Below are 19,738 nucleotides of genomic sequence, written 5' to 3'. Positions count from 1 at the left end.
ACAGCCACCGCAGAGGCCCAGGAAGAAGGGTGCACCAGGGCAGCAAGTAGGACGGACCGGTCAGCAGAGAAAGGCCTCGGGCTGAGTGGGGCCGTCCCAGTCCCATGGCAGCCCCCGGAGCGCGCCCTGACTCTTGGCCCAAGGTTCTATAAACAGTTTTCTGAATCTTCTTCTTTTACAAAAAAAACTAAAGCAAAAATGAGATTTAACCACAAGTTTGCCTGACTCTGAGTTTTTATCAAAAACAGTTCTGCTCAACTAGCAAGCATGTGAGTGCAGATGGGCTAAAAAGTAACTGCCAGAATAAGGGCATAGTGGGGTCACCCCGGCAGGCCACAATCAGGGTGCAGCGGAGTCACCTTGGCAGGCCACAATCGGGGTGCAGCAGGGTCACCCCGGCAGGCCACAATCAGGGTGCAGCAGAGTCACCTTGGCGGGCCACAATTGGGGCGCAGCAGGGTCACCCTGGCAGGCCACAATCGGGGTGCAGCGGAGTCACCTTGGCAGGCCACAATCGGGGCGCAGCAGGGTCACCCCGGCAGGCCACAATCGATCCACAGTTGGGACTGAGGTGGATGTCACTAATCACCAATTCTGAGTCGTCCAAGTCTGGCTCCAGGAAATTAGTTCACGAAGCTGGACATTGGAACTCCAGTGTCCATGTGGCCTAAACTCTCATTTAAAGCCTGTCCAGCGCCCACAGGCCAAGCACGAACCTGCTGACCTAACCACGTTCAGTGATAAAAACAACTGGTGAGGCGAGGCCCTCTGCAGGCATTAGGTGGTGGGCCGCAGCTCGCTGATTGTTTTTAGCACAGAACATGATAAGGGGACAGTGGACACAGCGGTAAGAGGCCCCTGGCATATAATGACTCCGCAAAGGGCAAGGGCATCACCCAAAGCCACAGAAGCTGGGAAAGGAATCCAGAGTATAAACAGGGACCCAGAATGAACGGGCGTGTCATGCCACCCTGTCCGGGGGTGCTACCTCCGCTTTGCCTGAACACTGAAGAGTCCTCTCGCTGGAAGCCTCCGGGGGTTGGCCCACAGCTGTCTGCAGGCCAGCTGGGACTCAGACACATCGTCTGCTCACTCTGGCCAACATCATCAGGAACAGAAATTCCTCAGGGGTTTGGTCAGCGTTACCTGCAGGCCTCACCACCCCCTTTCCGCTGACGGAGGGCTCACCCGCTCACTCCTTCGTGACCAGTGACACCAAGAAAGCGTGTCCAACTGAGTATGTGACCGGGGCTGATGCAGGGCACGAGGACACAGCCACAGCCTGTGCGGTCCCCCGCCAGTCACCCGTTCCCAGCAGCGGGCCCTGCTCAGCAGCAGGGCACACCCTGGCATGGTGCCCATCCCTGGTGCTCAGCGGTTTCTCGACCACAGCACCCTCCCTCCCTCAGGCAGGCCAGATCAGGCCACCCTGCTGGCCCTGGCTCAGGCACACGGGTGCCCAAGGGCAGTGGGCAGGGTGACTCACCGCAGCCAGCTTGTCGAAGCGGGCGAAGAGCTCGTTGAGGGTCATGACCAGCTCTTGGGCCGTGCACTGGGACGCCAAGCTGGTGAAGCCCTCGATGTCAGCAAACAGGATGCTGGGGAGATGAGGGGGGAGGAACCCGTGAGGGAGGAAGGTCGAGGGGACACAGCCAGGCCCATCGTCAGCCTCAGGATGGCTGCGGGCCAGCACGAGCCCTGGGGTAGCTCACACAGATGCTCAGGAGGGGATAAAGTGACCTGGCACTGGAGAGGTCTGCTGAGAATGGTGGCCTCTCCCTGTTGGCTGGGAAACATTGATCCAGGCCTCCTTTCTGTACCCTGTTACGCAGGAGGAAAAGGGGACAGAGGCTGAGGAGCCCTGGGAAGGTATGCCCGCCTGAGGTTACCACAGACAGGGGCCAGACTCCCAATCCTCTGTCACCTCTCAGGGCTGCCTGTTTGACCCCTGAGCTGCCCCCTCAAGGGAGCTGGGCCTGGGGATAGGGAGCCTCTGATTCATCTGCTCTGGAGAGTGTCTCAGGCCCAAATGGTGGCTGTACAAAGGTCTCACTTTCTAGCCTCTACACGAGGGACTCCAACCCTAAGTCTCCGATCCCAAGGGAATCCTCTAAAAGGGACAGGCTAAAAGGCCCAGGAAGGAGGAGAGGAAGATACAGCCAGGAGCCATATCTGGAAGCCACCCAACTTGCCCCCGACAGCTTCTTTGGCCTCATCCCCAGACGCCCGTCAAATGCACTAGCCAGTCCCTGAGTGGCATGCTGTGGATCTTTCATCGGTTTCTGAGACTCGCGTGCCCAAGAGTGAAATCACCTTCTTTTTCTTTCATAACAGGCAAGCAGAGGTGAAGTCCCAGTGCCAGAATGTGTAAGGGCCCCTACGGTTTTCTTCTTAAAAGGGACATAAAAGTGGAGTAACTCATGTGCTGAGATGCTGGGGGGCCGGGAGCTTATACGGGCCATCTCACCAAGTCCTCTGGGCTGCCCCGAAGCGAGCACTTGGTGTCTGCACCTCACAGATGAGGAGGCTGAACCTCAATAGATAAGCCAGAGATGGCAGCGTAATGGGCTCCCCACTAGGTGCACCACCTCCACCCCTTCCCCAGGGCCCGTGCTGTCTCTAATGTGCCACAGGGCTCCCGAGGCTCCAGAGCCGACAGTCCCATTTTTAAAGCAAGAATACAGAACTAAACATATCTTGTCATTTTATTCTGAAAAAGTGTGCTGGTGCAACAACCATGTCTTTCTATTCTGAGGTCTGACATCTGGGGCCTTACTCACCCCGGGGAGCCTGCCCCTCCCAGGCTAGCCAGTTCCTAGAGATAGTCAGCAACCCACCTCAGGGTCCAGAGCCCTCTGCCCCGACCAGGCTCTCACTTGTGGGGCCACTATTCCCCTGCCCTAACCAAACCCACGGACAAGTGCCAGGTAACTTGGGACACTCCCTAGACTCCGCAGCCTGCTAAAATTATTAAAATCACCAATTCCGAGCTTACATACATGTCTCACCAGTTCTCTCCCATCATGAAGGCTCTTGCACACATTCTCCCCCTCGGCCTGCCTCCTGGCCCCTCGCGCTTCCCTGCCTGGACCCCCCACAGTGTGGTCTGCCCTTCTCACTTGGAAACTGTGAGCATCAAACAGTCTTTTTCATGGCGATCATCTCCTGGCCTCGCCATACCTGGATAATAAAATCTACATTTTCAAACGGTTGGATGTGGTTCTAAGCACTTTATATTAACTCACTGAAGCCTCGCAACCACTCTGTGAGGTTAGTATCCTTCTTTTACTGGAGAGAAAAAACTGAGGTACAGCGAGGTTGAGTCCCCTGCCCAAGGCCACACAGGTCACCTGGCTCCAAAGTCCAGGAGCTGAACCAATCAATATTATGCTGTCTGTTGCCCCCACCATCTTCAGTGAGTAAAGCGTAATTCAACGGCCTGGCATCGTATGTGAGGCAGAGGGAGGCACGTGTGGCGAGCACAGCACTCCGTCACGAGGGGACGTGCTCAGCGGCTGCTCGCCAGCTCACACGAGGGGAGGCGGGAACAGGGCCACCGGGGAGGGCACCTTGGGGCCTCCGCCAGGCAGTGCCACCTCCCAGCAGAAGTACAAGAGGGAGGCCCCCCGGTCCCCAGACCAGAGCTATTTCTCGGCATCCCGGCTCCTGCAGCCTCTCTGATCCCAGCCCAGATCAGCAAAGACAACTTCAGGATGAGAGCAAAAGAAAGTGGAAGAAATGCGGGGTGGGGGGGACATGACAAGAGACGAGATACATGAGGGAAGAGAAAAAGGTGAGGAGGAGGAAGAGCAGAGAGAAGAGACCCTGTCCCTTCAGGCCACAGGACATCAGACTCCTGGAGTGGGCAGCCATCGGGCAGGGTGCTCGGAAGATGAAAGGGAGTCTGGAGTTGCCATCAGCTTTGATGCCTGGTGTCTGACAGGCTCAGCAGACAGGCTCAGCGCCTCCCTGGGGGGAGTCTCTGGGCGTGCAGCACGCTGGGTGAGAGAGGAGTGGGTGAGGGGAAGCGGCCAGGATCCAGGTGCCGATCTCGGCTTCCTAACTACGTAAGTGCAGAACCCTCTCCCGGCCTACCTGCCACTTCCCTGACTCTCAGTCTCTCGGGCAGCTGCCGCACTCCACTCAAGAAGAAGAAAAAGGTCTTTCCTGGTCTATGAAAAGCACCGTTACCCAGTTATTCTGGAAATTCTTCTTTAACTCTCAGGAAAATCAAAGCCGAGGCAAGCTGGGGTCAAGATCAGCTACTCTGGGGTCAAGATCAGCTACTCCGGGGTCAAGGAGCATGGTCAGCAAGAGTCACCTGGGCTGACCTCATACTCCAAATGCAAAGCTGACACACCGGGCTCGGCAGCTGTTCCATCCCGGGGACAAGCCTACACGGCAGAAGCCTAGCTTTGGGGGGCTGGTGAGACCCCACGGTAGGAAGGAAAAAGGTCCCTAAACCTGGCAGAGGCAGGACTGCTATAGGGTAAGATTATCCAAGCCAGGGATAAGCAGAGAGAAGAAGGAGGATGGGCCACCCAAGGAGGCATGGAGCCGATGTGTGTGGACTGGGGGTTCAGGGGGCCTCGCTTCACTGCACTCTGACCGCCCCCACCCCCCACCCCCCGCCCCTGCCCGAGCTCACCCAGCCATTCAGGTGGGACAGGCATTTGCCTGCCATGCATGGACATGAGCAGGCCTGGACCATTCTCCTCCACAGGTGACCTCTCTGGACTGTAGCGAGCACTTTTCTCCACTGCAGCTCTCACCCTGCTCGACCAGTGGTTCTTAGACCTGGCACCCATTAGAAGCATCTGGGAGCTTTTATAAGGAGAGGTCCCACAGCCCCAACTCCGGGGATTCAGACTTATTTGGCTTCGGGTGGGGTTCCGTTATTGATTGCTTCTGTTCTGTTTTTTTCTATTTTAAGCTCCCTGGTGATTCTAATATGAGAACTACTTTACTAGTTCATCTAAAAAGACCCAAATAAGGTCCCATACACAGGTATCAGAGGTTAGGACCTCAACATATCTTTTAGGGGGACACAATTCAACCTACAGCAGTGCCTAACATACATTTGCTGAATGGAAGAGAATATTCATAGTTTCAAAGCCAAGTAAGAGGGAGGGCCAGTAACTCCAGTAGCTCTTGCTTCTACCTCACTGGACATCTTGGGGTCCCGAGCATGTCATCATCTGCACACAAGCCTGCGGAGCCCCGGGCCAGACACCCTGCCGACGCTCACAGAACGAATGGTGGAATGGTGGTGACAAAGGCCACAGGCAGCTCCTTGGTTCTGTGCCGGGAGATACTGGAAACAGCGTTGGTGTGCGAGCCCTCCGGGTGGCTTAGAGAGCCGGACCCTCCCTCCAGTCTCCGGGATCTCCTCTCCATGGCCCCCTCCAAGGGTCTTCAGCATGAGCCGAGGAATCAGGGAGGGGTAGGTTGCTCTGTATGACTCCCTTCCTTCAGGTGGTGTGACACGGCGACCGGCCAGGGAGGACGAGGCTCAAAGCGTGGCTTCTAACTCGCACGACGGCCTGGCCAGGGCCTCGGAGGGCCCCGCTCTGAACCCCTGCAGCCTCTCCTACACATTTTTGGAAACACTGCCACCTCCTTTCCCCCACCTCCCGTCAGAGGCAGGATCGCACTTCTCCGCCACCCTGGGGGAGGATTCTGCTTAGTGACTGTCACTTCTGAAGGCTCTTGTTTTAAGAGGTTTACCCGAAGGCAGGCAGACTGCTCTGCTGGCCAGCATTCCCTGATCCACTCCCTGGTAATTCTGAAGGCCATTTTACAACCGGCCCTGAGCCCAGACATGCCACAAGGCGCTAATTCATCGATTAGCTCTCACTTGAGAGCTCACGTTGGCAATACGACCAGACCAGGCCCTCGTGGCAGGCGCACAGAAGCCGGGCAGGCCCACCCTGGCTGTGTGCTCCTCCCTGACTGCCCACCATCCATCACTCGTGGTCGCCTGCACTCTACTCCAGACGCAAGAGCGGGCAGGCACTTCATCCCAGTTACCACAACAAGCCCTTCAGCTATCTGCCCCAGCTTCAGCTCAGCTCTACCACATGCATTTTTGGTTAAACGCACTTCCTCACTCTTGCTCCTTCTTGCTGCCAACAGGCCCTGTGACTGGACGAAGCTGTCAGCACCTGACCCTGTTCCCGTGCACAGGCCACGTCCGGAGGCATCTCTGAACACCCCGGAGCCGAGTTCACCTCGTGGTCTGGGCAGACACAGCAGCACTGAGGACCCGTTCCTCTGATCTCCCGCATTCCTCAGCATTGCACGGAGAGGGATCTCAAGAAACGCCAAGAGGCAAACGGCCTGTCAAGGTGGGCCTAAGGAAGGGGTTGTGGCAAAGTCTCAGCCCAACTCCCAGGGGTCTCTCCTTGACCGAGAGGGCTACGCCCTGTAGCATGCCCTCTATCTGCTCCAAGCCCTACAACCTAGGGAATCTCTTGGGTCCAGTTCCCTTGTAAAATAAAGGAGGAGCAATGAATCACTCATGCGCACAGGCAAGTAGCACAGTCAGGTGCCGTCTCATGGTCTCATCAACACCTGGCTGAGGATGGACAACCACAACTGGGCATTTTCCAAGGGATGATGGAAGACCGATTAAAGTGAACCATGTGAACTAGGAGCAGTCAGAGATGCATCTGAGAACACAGGCTGGGAGAGGCAAAGGGGAAAGGCCAATGAGAGGATGCTGAATACACTGACGTCTGCAGGGATCCCACCAACAGGGGGAATCCGCCTGACACAGCCATGCCCTCTCCGCTCTCACAGATGCGACACCTTCCTTCAGAAAGTGGGGGCACCCTGGGACTGGCCTGACCATCAGGACCGAGTCCAGGGGGTCTGGGGTCAGTGTACATCCTGGAATCCACGTTGCCGGCCTCGGTGGCCCATGCGGACCCCGTTCCCTCTCTTAATCCCGCGATCCTGTTTCTGCCCACCAACTCCTACTCCCACCACCCAGACAATATACCTCCCCACGGCATCTACAGACTGTTCACAGAGTCTTAGAAGAGCTGGGGAAACGCTTCTCAAAGGAGAAGCGTGGTAAAGGAGACAGGAACTGCCCCAAGACAGAGCAGCTGTCAGCGACCTCTTGGGGTGAGAGAATATGGTCCTTTCTATTTTCTTCTCTACACAGCTCTCATTTTCCAATTTTTCTACAAAGAATATACATCCTTTGTACAACAAAAATGTTTATTTTTAAAAGGTTGAAAACAAATCACATTCTTCTTTTAGGACCTGATTCTAACTCTTCCCTATTCATGATGTTTTCTTTGACTTACCCCACCCAGAATAATCCTTCTTGTGACAGGATTCTTATCAGAATCAAAATCACAAACCACAACTGATTCCAGTTGTTTCGGATAAAGCCTGGTGTAGTCCATGGGTCAGTGACTCTTCAACCTGACTTCTCTCTCTTCCTATCTCCCCTAGCCCCCCCCCCCCATTTTGAGTCCAGAGAGTTAAAATAATAAGTCCCTGCTGGTTGCTGGCTCCATTCCCCACGATCTCCATTCTGTGTCCCAGGACAAACTCAGGTTTGTTATCAAGACTCTCAACCCCAGGCAAAGATGTGAAGGAACTGAATCCATTGTGCACTGTTGGTGGAAAGGTAAAAGTGGTGAACCACTCTGGAAAACGGTATGGGGCTCCTTTAACAATTAAATATAGAATTATCACGTGATTTCACTTCTAGGTACATACCCAAGAGAAATGAAAACAGGGACTCGAAGAGATATTTCTATACCCGTGTTCACAGAGCATTATTCACAATAATCAAAAGGTGGAAGCAACCCAAGTGTCCATCAATGAATGCGCGGATAAACAAATGTGGTATTTACACAGTGGAATATTATTCAGCCTTAAAGGACTGTCTGACACATGGTACAACACGGATGGACTTTGAAAACATTATGCTAAGTGAAAGAAGCCAGACACAAAAGGACAAATTGATTCCACTTATGTGAGGTAACTACAGCAGTCAAATTCATAGACAAAAGTAGGATGGCGGTTGCCAGGGCCTGGGAGGAGGGGAGGAATGGGGAGTTAGTGTTTCATGGGTACAGAGTTTCAGTTTCAGTGAAAGATTAAAGGATTTCTGGAGATAGTGGGTGGTGATGGTTGCACAACAACATAAATACATTTAATGCCACCGAACTGTACACTTAAAAATGGTTAAAAGGGTAAATTGTATGCTACGTATGTTTTGCCACAACTAAAATAATTAAGGAATTAAAAAGATAAGACCTGACCACAGTGGCTCCCCCAATGGGTCCAGCTGGGTCGTCAGCCTGCTGTTCCCATAGCGCCCGGCTCGGCCCCACCTCACTGGTGAGGGCTGAATGTTCCCTTAAGGGCAAGCACAGTGTCTTTTCCATCTACTCTTAGTTATGCCTGGCACATAGTAGCAGCTCAATAAATGTTTGTGGAATGAATGAGATAATAATATAAAGACTACTTAAATCTATAACTGGCATGAGTGTAGAGTCGAGAATCCTTTTCTTAACAACAGGTCGGAGACAGGAATGCTGGGTGTTTGTGGACCAGTCTTCACAAGGTTGGCTGGCCGAGGACATGGCTGGAGGAGAAAAACATTTCCCTCTCTGCTCATAGGGTGCACAATCCACTCACGGGTATCTGAACATCGCGGGCATTGTCCCGAGGTCATTATAATTCAGAACCATGCGGTAGCCGAGCTAGACGCCGGAGCGACCTGGGGACACAGCCAAGTCCTTGAAGGAGACGGGAGAAGAGATGATAACCTTAAAAGGGGGTGGTTTGGAAGAGACCGGGGAGACAAGGGAAGGGAGGGGCAGGAGCCCTCCCTAGACCTTGCTGAGTCCCTGGGCTTAGGGAACAGGTGCTACCGCATTTTCACACCTGGGTCAGCAGCCCCTCTGCCAGGTGCCTGGCTCCAGCCCCTCAGGGCTCCTGGGTCCCTGAGACTGAGGTTGATTCAAGCCAGTGAGCCAAGACCCCCACCCTCCATTCTGAACCCCTCCCATGGTCCGCACAGAAACATGTTTCCTCAGCAGAGGATAAGCATCCCCTGGAGGAGAAGCCATCTCCAGAATGATCTCTGGCTCTCCCCACTGCCTACACCTTTTAAAGCCTTAAGGAGCTAGCGTGGGGACAGGTCAATCAGGTGCAGAGCCATCTTCATTCAACAGAGACCCTTATGGAAGGGAAATATCCTTCACCCTCTCAGGCCTTCACCTGAAACCTTTGGGGTATTGGGTTACCTGACCTTGATGCTAGCCGCTAGCCTGCTCCACCTCCACCAGGTAAACAGTCTGCAGCCACCTCTTGGGCCAGTGGCTTATATACTCTACCTCATCTCCCCTGCCAGTAGCCCTGCAAGAAGCCCCAGGGCCCCCAATTATAAGCTCTGCTCCTTTGTGAATTTAATCACAATCGTAGCAGAAAAACTGAGCAGCAAGTCATATAACATCTACACCCTTGAGAATGCAGTCCTACCTGCGACTCCTCACGTGGCACATTTCCAATTTACTAATTAATCTGTTGTTTAGTGTGTGTCTTCTCGAACAGAAGGTGAGCTTGCCAGTGTCAGAGACAGTGCCCCCCCTTCACTCCCATCGTGATCCCTGCCTCCAGCTAAACGTCCGTGAACGCCGCTGAAGGTCCCCAGCAATGGAGGCGAAGGTAGAACGTCTGCTGAACGGAGGCGTGAATGGACATCACTATCCTCATGTTACAGGTGAGGAAATTGAGACTCAGATGAGGTGACTTGCCCAAGTTCCCACAGCTACCAAGTGGCAGAGAGAGGTGTGAGCCAGACACTCATCTTGCTCTACAATGGTGACCTCTTGGCAAGGGTGCCCTGGTGGCACGTGGGATCTGGCTGCATCTGTTCCTTTACTGTGACCCACGGGGATGTGCCTCCCCTGGCGTATGCTTCTCTGGATGGCCCCTTCCTCCAACCCTGATCTCCCTACTCCCGAGGCACAGCACTGGGAGCCCCCAGCCCAGATCAGCCTCTGCTGGCATGTGCTGGAGGCCTTATCTTAGGACAGGGGACAGCACAGCCCACCTCTGACCCTAGCACTGCTAGCTACAGGAGCAGCAGGTACCTGGCGGAAAGAAGATAGGCAGGAGGGCTCTCAAGCCACAGGTCTGACGTCCCAGCAACGGGCCTCAGGCCCAGCTGACCTGTCCGGCCAGAGGAGCTGACACATCTCCCTCTGTCACACACGTCAGACAGGAAAGGCCTTTTGGGGGCTCCGAGAGCTCCTTGGCCTCTGGCCTGCTTCAACCCGTAGCCAGTGGTGGCTCAGCCCCAAAGCATCTGACAGGCTCCCGGGACTGCCCGCTTGCACAACTGTTTTCCCTGGGGCCAGGAGGGAACGAGGCCACAGAGAGTGGTAGCGCCTGTCTGTCACCCTCCCTCCCCAGGCCAAACTCTCCCCCACCCATCAGTCTCTTCCCCTTTCGGAGATCCAGGCCCAATCTGTCACAGACAGAGCTGATTTATTTTTCTTGTGGCCTTGCTCTCGGTGGGGCTAGAGAACAGCATGTCATCACCCTCTCTAAATATTACAGTTCCGCAGAGAATTGACGAATGTGACTCATCCCCCTTCCACTCTCCGGCTAGAGAATCCCCAGGCCTTTCTTTGTTGATAGGGGTGTGATAATAATCATAATAATAACAGTAACAACAATAATAGCTGCTTCCAATTACTGAACACTTGTTCTGTGCCAGATATTATGCTTAGCTCTTTCCTCGCATTATTTCACTGACTCTTCACAGCCCTATTAAGTAGGTACTCTTCCTGTCCTATTATGTAGATGAGGAAACTGAGGTTCAGAGTGGCTCAATGCCTACAACTTGCCTTGGTCACATAGCCAGGAAACATTGGGACTACCGACAGAGATGCCCGACCCCGCGCCCCAGGCCCAAAGTGCATTTTATACACTATGATGTCACCCCTTTGCCTAGTACTCAGCCCCCAACCAAAGACAAAGGTTCAATCCAAAAAGAGAGATCAGAGCAAGCAGTGTTTCCACCGAAAGTTGCATCCAGTGCTGCTAATGGAACAGCAGAAGGGGCCCCAGCAGCATATCTGCATATAATTGCTTGTGACTGGCCTCTGACATGTACCAGCCACCTCTAGCCTAGCAATTTCAGAGTCATAATTAAGTCTGTCCCCAGGAAAATGATGGCATCTTAGCTTCTCTCTCTCTCCTTTCATCTCTTTCCTGATTGCTGTCATTGATCCTGAGCACAACCTAGAACAGAAATACCTCCACTATGGCTAGAGTTTGCTTCCTGCCATGCGGATGCTCTAGCCACTGCGATTAAGGCACTGTTCTTTTATCCACACAAAAATCACAGCCTCTGCGAGGGTGGAGGGGCGGGGAGGATGTCGTCGGAGGATGGGCCACTCCTTGTGGTGGTGAAAGAGGCCTGAGCAAACCCCCTGACCAAACCCCTCCGCTGGAGGGCTGGGGGCCCAAGAGCCAGCAGGTGTGGGATGAGCAGTAAGGGGAGGCCTGCGGTGTGTGAGGAAAGACGGGGAGAGACGGCAAGAGACAGGGCCGAGAGACAGCAGTGGCCAGAGGTGCCGGCTGTGTTAGCCACGCCAGGCTCAGAGCCTGTGCCGTGAATGATGAACTGTTTCTGAGCCTTGAATTTCTGGATTTCCTTTGCGTTCCACTTTACATTTAGTGAAATCTGTTGAAAGCATTGCTGTGTTAGGGCAGCCAAGGAAAGCAGCTTTCGTCCGTGCTCCACCTGGAACAACGTCAGGGCCAGTGAGGCAGTGAAGATAGGACCACGAGAGAAAATCCTCGCGTGGGGAGCTCAGGGCTCTGCATGTGTTGGGACCACCTGGCAGGTCACTCCCTCCCACCCGAACCTTACGATCGCTGGGATTTATCCTTAAGCGAAAGGTTGTTTCTTTACACATCGTGAGGCAGACTCCACCGGATTTCAGGGGCTGCCATGAGACAGGAAAGGCCCCTGGCGGGTCCCTACTCACACACAAACACACACATACACACACACGTGCTGGTAGCCAAACATCTCCCCACACTCTCCTCTGATTCTCCTCTTGGCCCGGGGGCCCCAAGACTCTTTCCCACAGAATCTTCTCCTGAGCATACGAAAAACATCCATCCAGTAGTCATGCTAGGTAAAAACTGATGTCAAAAAGCTTTCTGGGGGCGGTTCTCCCACTTAACCAGCTATGGAATCTTAGGTAAGCTAATACATGTGCTTCAGTCTCCTTACCTGTAAAACAGAGATAACAGTACCAACCTCTTAGGTTTACTGTGGGAACTAAGTGAATATATGAAAGCACCGAGAATAGTGTGCGGGTTACAGAAAGCGCTCTGTTGTGGGCGATTATTCTACCATGCGAGGACTGAGGCAGGTGTGCGGAGGAGAAGCGAGAAACCAGCAGTCAGTGAGCGCTCCCCACCAGGGCCCAGACCCTACTTCCCTCTCTGAGCTCGGTGAGCTGGGCCTTCAGCCCCTTGGGACACCTCTCGGGTATGGAGACCCGACCAGGGGGCAGCCTTCTTCCTGACAGACCAAAGTTCTGCCGGCTGCCCTGTCCCTGCTGGACACATGAGTGTGGGTGGGCTTTAAGGGGACTGGGATTACCACCCCCCCAAAACTAGAGGCAAAAGTGTGTAAGTACATTTTTCTCCCAACAGCTTACAGTTTGTTTTGAGAAATGAACAGAGGACATGTGGGCAGAAATGACAGTCTTAGATTCCAGGGCACACCTGGGAACTGGGCAAATCTGCCTGCTCTGTATAAAAACACTGCCCTCCCCACTCCTGGTGCCATCAGCCTCACCGGGAATGGATGTGTGCGTGTGCGTGTGTGTGTGTGTGTGTGCATGCGTGCGTGTGTGTGTGTGTGTGATCTACATTATTCCATTCAATCCCCTTATTGATAATTCAGTCCAAGCCTCCAAAGGGCTCTCTCAGCACCACCCTTAGAGGACTCGTGGGTCCTAGGGAAACCGGCCCAGGGAGAAAGTAACTCTCTCGAAGGCAAATGCAGCAGCTCCTTTTCTGGGCATATGGGAGGATTATCAGGCCATGCTGGATGAAGGCCACTGTATCGCTTCATGTCCCCGTGGAAGTCATAAGCAGATTTTGCACTCTGTTAATCTACATCTGTTTGCACATCCCTGCTGTCAGCGGCCTCTGGGGAAGCAGCAAACACGGATGGAAGGCGTGTGGCCTTGGGACAGGCTGACCGCTTCCAGCCGAGTGCCTTCCGGGCAAGGGTCTTAGCCCCTCTGAGCTCAGTCTCTAAACCAGGGACGCTGATAAGGGTCCCCACCCAGCAGGGGTGTCGGGAGGATTAGCAATGAGGTGGGTGATGCCGGCACCGTGCCCGGCATGCACTGGCCTAGAAGGCGTGGCGGCTGCTGGGTGGCGGCGAAGATTGAGATGATGGCGGAAACATTTAGTTCCCAAGCCACCGCTTTCTGTTTCGCTTGTTAGGTCACGAGTTTCCCCAACGGCTGGTGGTGTCGCTTTCTCCTTTCTCCTCCTTCCTTCTTTATCCTCCCCTCACGGCCTCACCTCTTCCCCACCCCCGACAAGAGTTCACTTAACAGCCTAGAGAGGCACCCCATAGAACACATTCCAAAGCCACCAGACCCCCCCTATTGGGCTGTGCCCCCTTAAGGGGGAGGAAATGAGAATGTCGCCTCCTTTGGGGCTCAGTCCTCCTCCCCCCCACCCTCCCCCACCCCAACCCCCTGTCTCATCCCTACCTCACGTTGTCATGTTTCTGGATGTAAATCTTATGGAACATCATATCCTCCTGCTTGGCGTTGATGTCTGCTTTCATCTCCATGGCAACATGACGGGGAAGGACAGACAGCAGGAGCCGCTCCTGGGGAGGGAAGCAGATGCTTTCATCACAGCTCCTTCCACCTGCCCGGCAGCCCCCTCTCTTCTCTAGGCTGACTCCTCCACACCTGTGCCCATACCTTCCAGGCCCTGGAGAACCTCTCTGGCTCTCCTGACACTTGTGGGGTTAACAACTGTGAGTGTGTCGGGGGGGTAGGCTGCGGTCACGCCCCAGGGCGACCTGGGCCCCTCTCCCTGGGCCACTCCCGGGTTCTTGGTGCACGTGAGGAAAAGCACTGCTGATGAACCTACAGCGCTGAACACCTGATGCTGTGTTCACCCGAAACTGTGTGTCACCTTGGGCAGATTACTTAACTCTTGCGAGCCCCAGGTTCCTCATTTGTCAACAGGCATGGGGTTGCTGACGGCATTAAATGAGATCCATTCGATCGGTCGTTAAATATTTATTGAGCACCTGCCATGTTCCAGGCATCACACTGGGCGCCAGGAGTCATAACCATGAACTAGACAGGCAAGGCTTCTTCACAAAGCTCCCAGCTTCGTGGGGGTGTGGGGCACTACGGGGCACTGAGCGGGGATACCTGACCTAGGCTGCAGGGAAGTGGGGAGGACAGAGAAGTCTTCGTGGGGACCAGAAGGATGGGGTGTGGAGGGGGGCTCCACTTCCACATAAGGGACGACGGCCCAGGGGAAAGGCGAAACATGCCAGCTTGAGAAACTATGAGAAGTTTAAAACCTGTCAAAGAGGAGGTAAGAGAGAAGCAGGGAAAGGGGCCAGAGACACATTGTGGGGAGGGTCCTGTCAGCCAGTGCTGGGATCCAGGTCTTGCCCCTGCTCTGCATTCTCCTCCCAGCCTGCCTGCTCTGAGAGGTCCAGCTGCCTCTGGACCGGGCAGCCTCCACCTATGCCCTGCACGGCCCACTGCCCACGCCAGGCTCGTTCTTGGAATCCCCTCGTCCCGGAGCCTTTCGTCCTGGCTGCCTCCGGCCCTCCTCATTCCTGCATCTTCGCTGGTTCCTCTCCCTCCTCCTGGCCCCACATGGAGAGCTTCGCCACCTCTGTCCTCTTTCTGCTCACTCTTGTCCTCTAGGAGTGAGGTTTCCATCAGCACCTCAGGGGTCACCAGGGCTCCAGGGTCTCCAGCTGCCTGCCTGATGTCTGGCTACCACTCCTCGACCCCATGCCCCAAACCACTTACCTTCCCCGGTTTCCATTTCCCAATGGCTCTTCTTCTCAAGGTCTCTGCCTTTGACCATGACACTCCCATTCTCCTGATCACCAAGGTTAAGACCCTGCCCATGTAAACTACTTCTCAGAACCTTTCCTCTGAGCAAATGTCCAGCCGCAGGCCCTGTCCAGTGCTGATCGAGTCCTGCTGGTTTGGACACAGCCCCCTCCAACAACCATATGCAGTTCTCACCTGACTGTGGGATTCTGGCCATGCCATCTAGCCAGACAGCCTCTCCTCAGCCTTCCTCACTGCCTGTTCAGCCCTGGTCTCCCCAGTACATGGCCTTTTTCATACCACTTCCCTGCTCAAAACCTTCATAACTTCCCTGCGTTCCACCAGCCACATCAACTGTGGACTCTTCTGGATCCACTGAGCCGACTCTTCCTATTTTCCACTGTAAACCAACGCCCTCACTCCACCTGCTCCCTTCCTGTGCCTGGCCTAGTCCTGGCACGCTCCCCGCAAATTAGGCATGGCTGCCATTCCTCTCCTTCTGAAATACTCTCCGACATCCCAGCCCCGGCCTCTGCCAGGCCTCCCTCAGGTCTGGCCTGGATGACAGGGCAGGCTCCACACTGGTTTCTCTGTCCCCAAAAGCTTGCTGTCTTTGCTCAATCCTCCACTGCAAGCCAGCGAGGGATCTTTCTAAAGCACACACCTGACCGTTATCACGGGCCCACATAAAACGTTCTGTGCCTCCTGAAGTTTGCAGGATCAGCCCACAACCCAGCCTGGCCTCAAGGATTCCATGATCTGGCTCCTGCCTACCCTCCCATGCTCCCCGCCCAGTACTGCCTGAATTGAAATCTGCATTCTGTTCTAGAGAGAGTGAACCATGAGAAGTGTCTCAAGCTTGTGGTACTTTTTTCTTGACTTTGCACGTAAGCCCCTCAGACAGAAGGACCGTACATGCATACTGCTCTTAACCCTCCCTGACACTCACCGCCTTCCCAGGAGGAGGGTCCTGGCTCTGGCGTCAACATCCCCTTCCCACCTAGGCCTTCATTTAGAGCCCCCGACCACTCTGTAGTTCAATGGTCTGTTAACACAGCGGTGCCCAACCTTTTTGGCACCAGGGACCAGTGCTCCCATGAGCATCTAATGCCTGACGATCTGAGGTGGAGCTGAGGCGGTGATACAGATGGGGAGCGGCTGCAAATACAGATGAAACTTCACTGGCTGGCCTGCAGCTCACCTCCTGCTGTGCAGCCTGGTTCCTAACAGGCCACAGACGGGTACCGGTCCACAGCCTGGGGTTTGCAGACCCCTGTGTTAACACGTCTCCCTTTAGTGCAAGCAATGAGACGCCTCTCTGAGCGCTTCCCAGGGCTCACTGTGAGTCACTCCATCCCCATCCCAGTCTGCGGCCACATGAGCAGCCTGCCTCCCAGCCCAAGAGTCCTGTGAGGGTGAGGTGTAAGGTGACGCAGGGCTGCCTTCCTTTCTCTGAACAAACCAAACCCCAGAACTCAACACAGAGGAAGTGTCTAGTGTGGGTGTCACAGGGGCTGCCAGCTCGGGTCTCCTCTCCTCGCTCCCTCTTAGTCCCCGGCAGGAATGCTGACATTCTCAGAATCCAACCCATCAGCCCCTGGGGAGAGGTGAAGGGCCCCACCCTGCCGCAAGGCCTGGGCTGCTCTGGCTCGTTGGCAAAACCACAGGGGGACACTGGGAAGGCAGCGGGCAAGTGCAGGGGTAGAACTCTTCAGAGTCTCTCCCGGAGCATTCCCACAGAGCCAGGAATGCTGGGCTCCCTCCAGAGGAAACATGCCCCAGGGCTGGGCCCCCACCCAGGGAGGTGGGGCTGGGCAGCAGGAAGGAGCACAGCTGGAGGGGAGGCAGGTCTTGTGTCTGCTCCCAGCCACCGTGCAGGGGCCAGAGGTTCCGCACTTACCTGCTGCTGGTTCTCCCGCTGTGAGTGGAGCCGTGCCTGGATACACTCCCGGGTCTCCTGGAACGCCTGTCTCTGGGAGACCTCTGCCGGGTAGTGGGTGCAGACACCCACGATGTTGGTGCAGGAGAAGATGAGGACATTGGAGACCAGCTGCAGAGGGAGATGAGGACACCAGTCACTGGAGCCCCAACTGTGGCCCTTCCAGTCCCAAAGCATGGGGCCCAGCCCCCAGCCCCCATCTTAGGAAACACACATCGGCTGCCAGCAAACAAATGCCAAGGGCCGCTGGGAGTAGCTGAGCGTAACTGGTCAGGCCCTCTGATGTCTTCAAAGACCAAAGCTTGGGTGGGCTATTAAGGGGTATGGCCCTGGGGACACCGAGTCACTGAATAATCAAACTGAATGTGTCCGCAGTACCACAGATGCAAAGATCAGGGGCACTGGTGACGCTGTGACCAACTGCGTGTGCTGGCAGTGGCAGGCGCACACCGCAAGGAAGGTTCCATGAGGAGGGCAGGATTTCATTTTTTGAAAATGTGCCAGAGTCCAGCATAGGACAAGGGGCTGCCCTTGTACACAGAAGACTTGGTTTTATTATTCCCCAGGGATCGGCTCCAATAAAACGAGTACTGGCTGGCTAACCATGAGGCCCTAGCACTGTGCTAAGTCCCCTGGGGAACGAGAGAAGGATAAGGTCCCTGGCCAGTAGCAATCAGTGCCCACAGTGGGTCTCGTCCCCTCTTCCTAGGCTCCCATTCCTTCTCTGCGGCAGCACCAAGGCCCCCTGACGACCCCACTCCACCAGGTGGAGAGCACCCACCATCACCCCCGCTCCTCATGATGCCCTTCTCCACGCTGGCTGGGATGTGCATGTGGAAAAATACCACTGCCCCTCAGGTCACGGAGACAAGGTTGGAATTCTTTTGAAAGGAAGGAATATTTACTGAAAAGCTAAGGGAAAACAAAACACGATACAACCCACAGAAGCGAGTTTATATAGCACATTTCAGACACTGACAAATGTGCTGTTTCAGCCAAAATTTCTCTTGACAAATACGACTCTTAGAATATCTGGGTAAACTGATCCTGGTCCTGCCCTTGCCTTAGGCCACATAGGACTGAAGCCCACAAAGATGCTCAGGTTTCCAGGCCTCAACCACTCCCTCCAAAACCTTAATTCATAGTCCCAACTACAGAAAAGGAGCCCCAGCTGGGCCTGCACCTTCCTCTACGGCTCCTCTGCCCTTCAGGGCCCTGCATGGTTCCCTGGTCCTCTTGTCCATTTGGATCCCAAAAGCCTTCCTCTGGGATGTCAGTCATCTGGCAGTGACCCAGCAGACAGCTCCCACACTCTTCTTCCAGGGGTCTCTTTGTCTCGGGGACCTAGGAGTCCTGCATCGAGCCAGGTCGGTGTTCTGCCTGAAGGCTTCCCCACTCCAGCTCTGAGATGGTCCTGATCACGCTGAGTCCTCTGCCAGCCTAGGCCTGGAGGCCATGCGGGCTCCATGCTGGATGTGGTGCCATCTTTCCCTGGAGACATCCTATACTGAGTCTGCCCCAGTTCATGAACAAAAAGAGACTCTCTCTTTCCCCATAAATCCTGGTTTTCTGGCTGAAAAACATAACATCTCCCAGATGCCTCCTGGACATGCCTTCATGGAAGGGGCAAACTCAGATAAGCAGCTTTCCCAACTCTGCTGAGGGCTCACAGCCCTCACGACTCCCTCCCCAACTCCAACTACCCCAGAATCCTACCATCGCTGTTTTATGAAAACAAACAGCAGAGAAAAACCCAAGCTATTTATTACAAGGAAAGGAGACCCTTGCTCTACGGAAGCTGACAATTCAATTGAGGAGATAAATAGTCAAGACTAACGGAGAACTGGCAACGGGAAGCAGAAATTGACTCACACCAACCAAAAGGGAGAGGAGCGTGGGATGATGAGAGAAGACCTTTGAGCAGGCCCGGCTGTGCTGTGCTGCGCCTGAGTTAGGGGCATGTTTGGTGACAGGCAAGGGGAAGGGCCTCCCTGGAGAGAGTATCCAGGAAGCTCGGCTTATTAGGTGTGCGGGGTCCTTGAATAAATAACCCAGACTCCCGGATTCTGAGGGGAAGTCCACAGAGAGAACATGAGCTGGAAGGGGACCCTGGAGCTAGACTGAAGAGGCATCTGAATGTCAGGCTGAGAGCTCCCAGCGCAACCCTTACATAACGGGAGCCACAGAGGACTGCTGAACCAAAGAACAGTGTGATGAGCACACAGCCCCAGGAAGGTTTATCACGGGCGAGAGCAGTGGGTCAGGAGGCTACCACAGAGGCCCGAAGCATGAGGGAACAAAGACTTACACACGAGGCTGGGGGAACAGGCAAGGCAGAGCTGACTCAGAAGGAAGAGACCCTGAGACCAGGGAGGAGAAGGTGGCCTGCAGCATTAACCAACGCAGTGACTGTGAAGGCAGCCCCTGAGGACATGCCTCTGGAAGCCACTGGGGACAGGAGGTGAAGGCTGAAGGAGCAGACTGCAGAGAATTCTGAAGACTGTTCTATCTTTTGACAGGAGAGAGGATGATAATAAAAACAGGCACGAGAAAGGAGAAACTGAGAAGATGAGGAGCTTTCCTCAGACAGGATAATGCACCAAGATACTGCAACATGGCCAAGTGCGTTTCATCCCAGGAACGAATGGCTGCTTCAACTTGGATCGAGAAATGTAATTTACTT

The 19,738-nt window shown here is 54.6% G+C and overlaps 1 protein-coding gene across 2 annotated transcripts in view; it reads right to left on the bottom strand.

The window, feature by feature from the left end:
* The window catches only part of ADCY5 (adenylate cyclase 5), a 137,906-nt gene that overhangs the window by 41,154 nt on the left and 77,014 nt on the right, over positions 1-19,738 (bottom strand). For both annotated transcript variants that reach the window (XM_036218900.1, XM_016159360.2), the window contains exons 2-4: positions 17,017-17,166; positions 13,791-13,912; positions 1,487-1,598 (exon numbers count right to left, since the gene is read on the bottom strand). In XM_036218900.1, coding sequence (XP_036074793.1) covers positions 1,487-1,598; positions 13,791-13,912; positions 17,017-17,166 — 384 coding nt within the window. The remainder of the gene's footprint in view (positions 1-1,486; positions 1,599-13,790; positions 13,913-17,016; positions 17,167-19,738) is intronic.

Source organism: Rousettus aegyptiacus, unplaced genomic scaffold (assembly GCF_014176215.1).
Source record: "Rousettus aegyptiacus isolate mRouAeg1 unplaced genomic scaffold, mRouAeg1.p scaffold_m13_p_4, whole genome shotgun sequence".
Lineage (NCBI taxonomy): Eukaryota > Metazoa > Chordata > Mammalia > Chiroptera > Pteropodidae > Rousettus > Rousettus aegyptiacus.
Note: the sequence above shows the minus strand (reverse complement) of the source record. Positions and strands in the feature narration are given on the sequence as shown.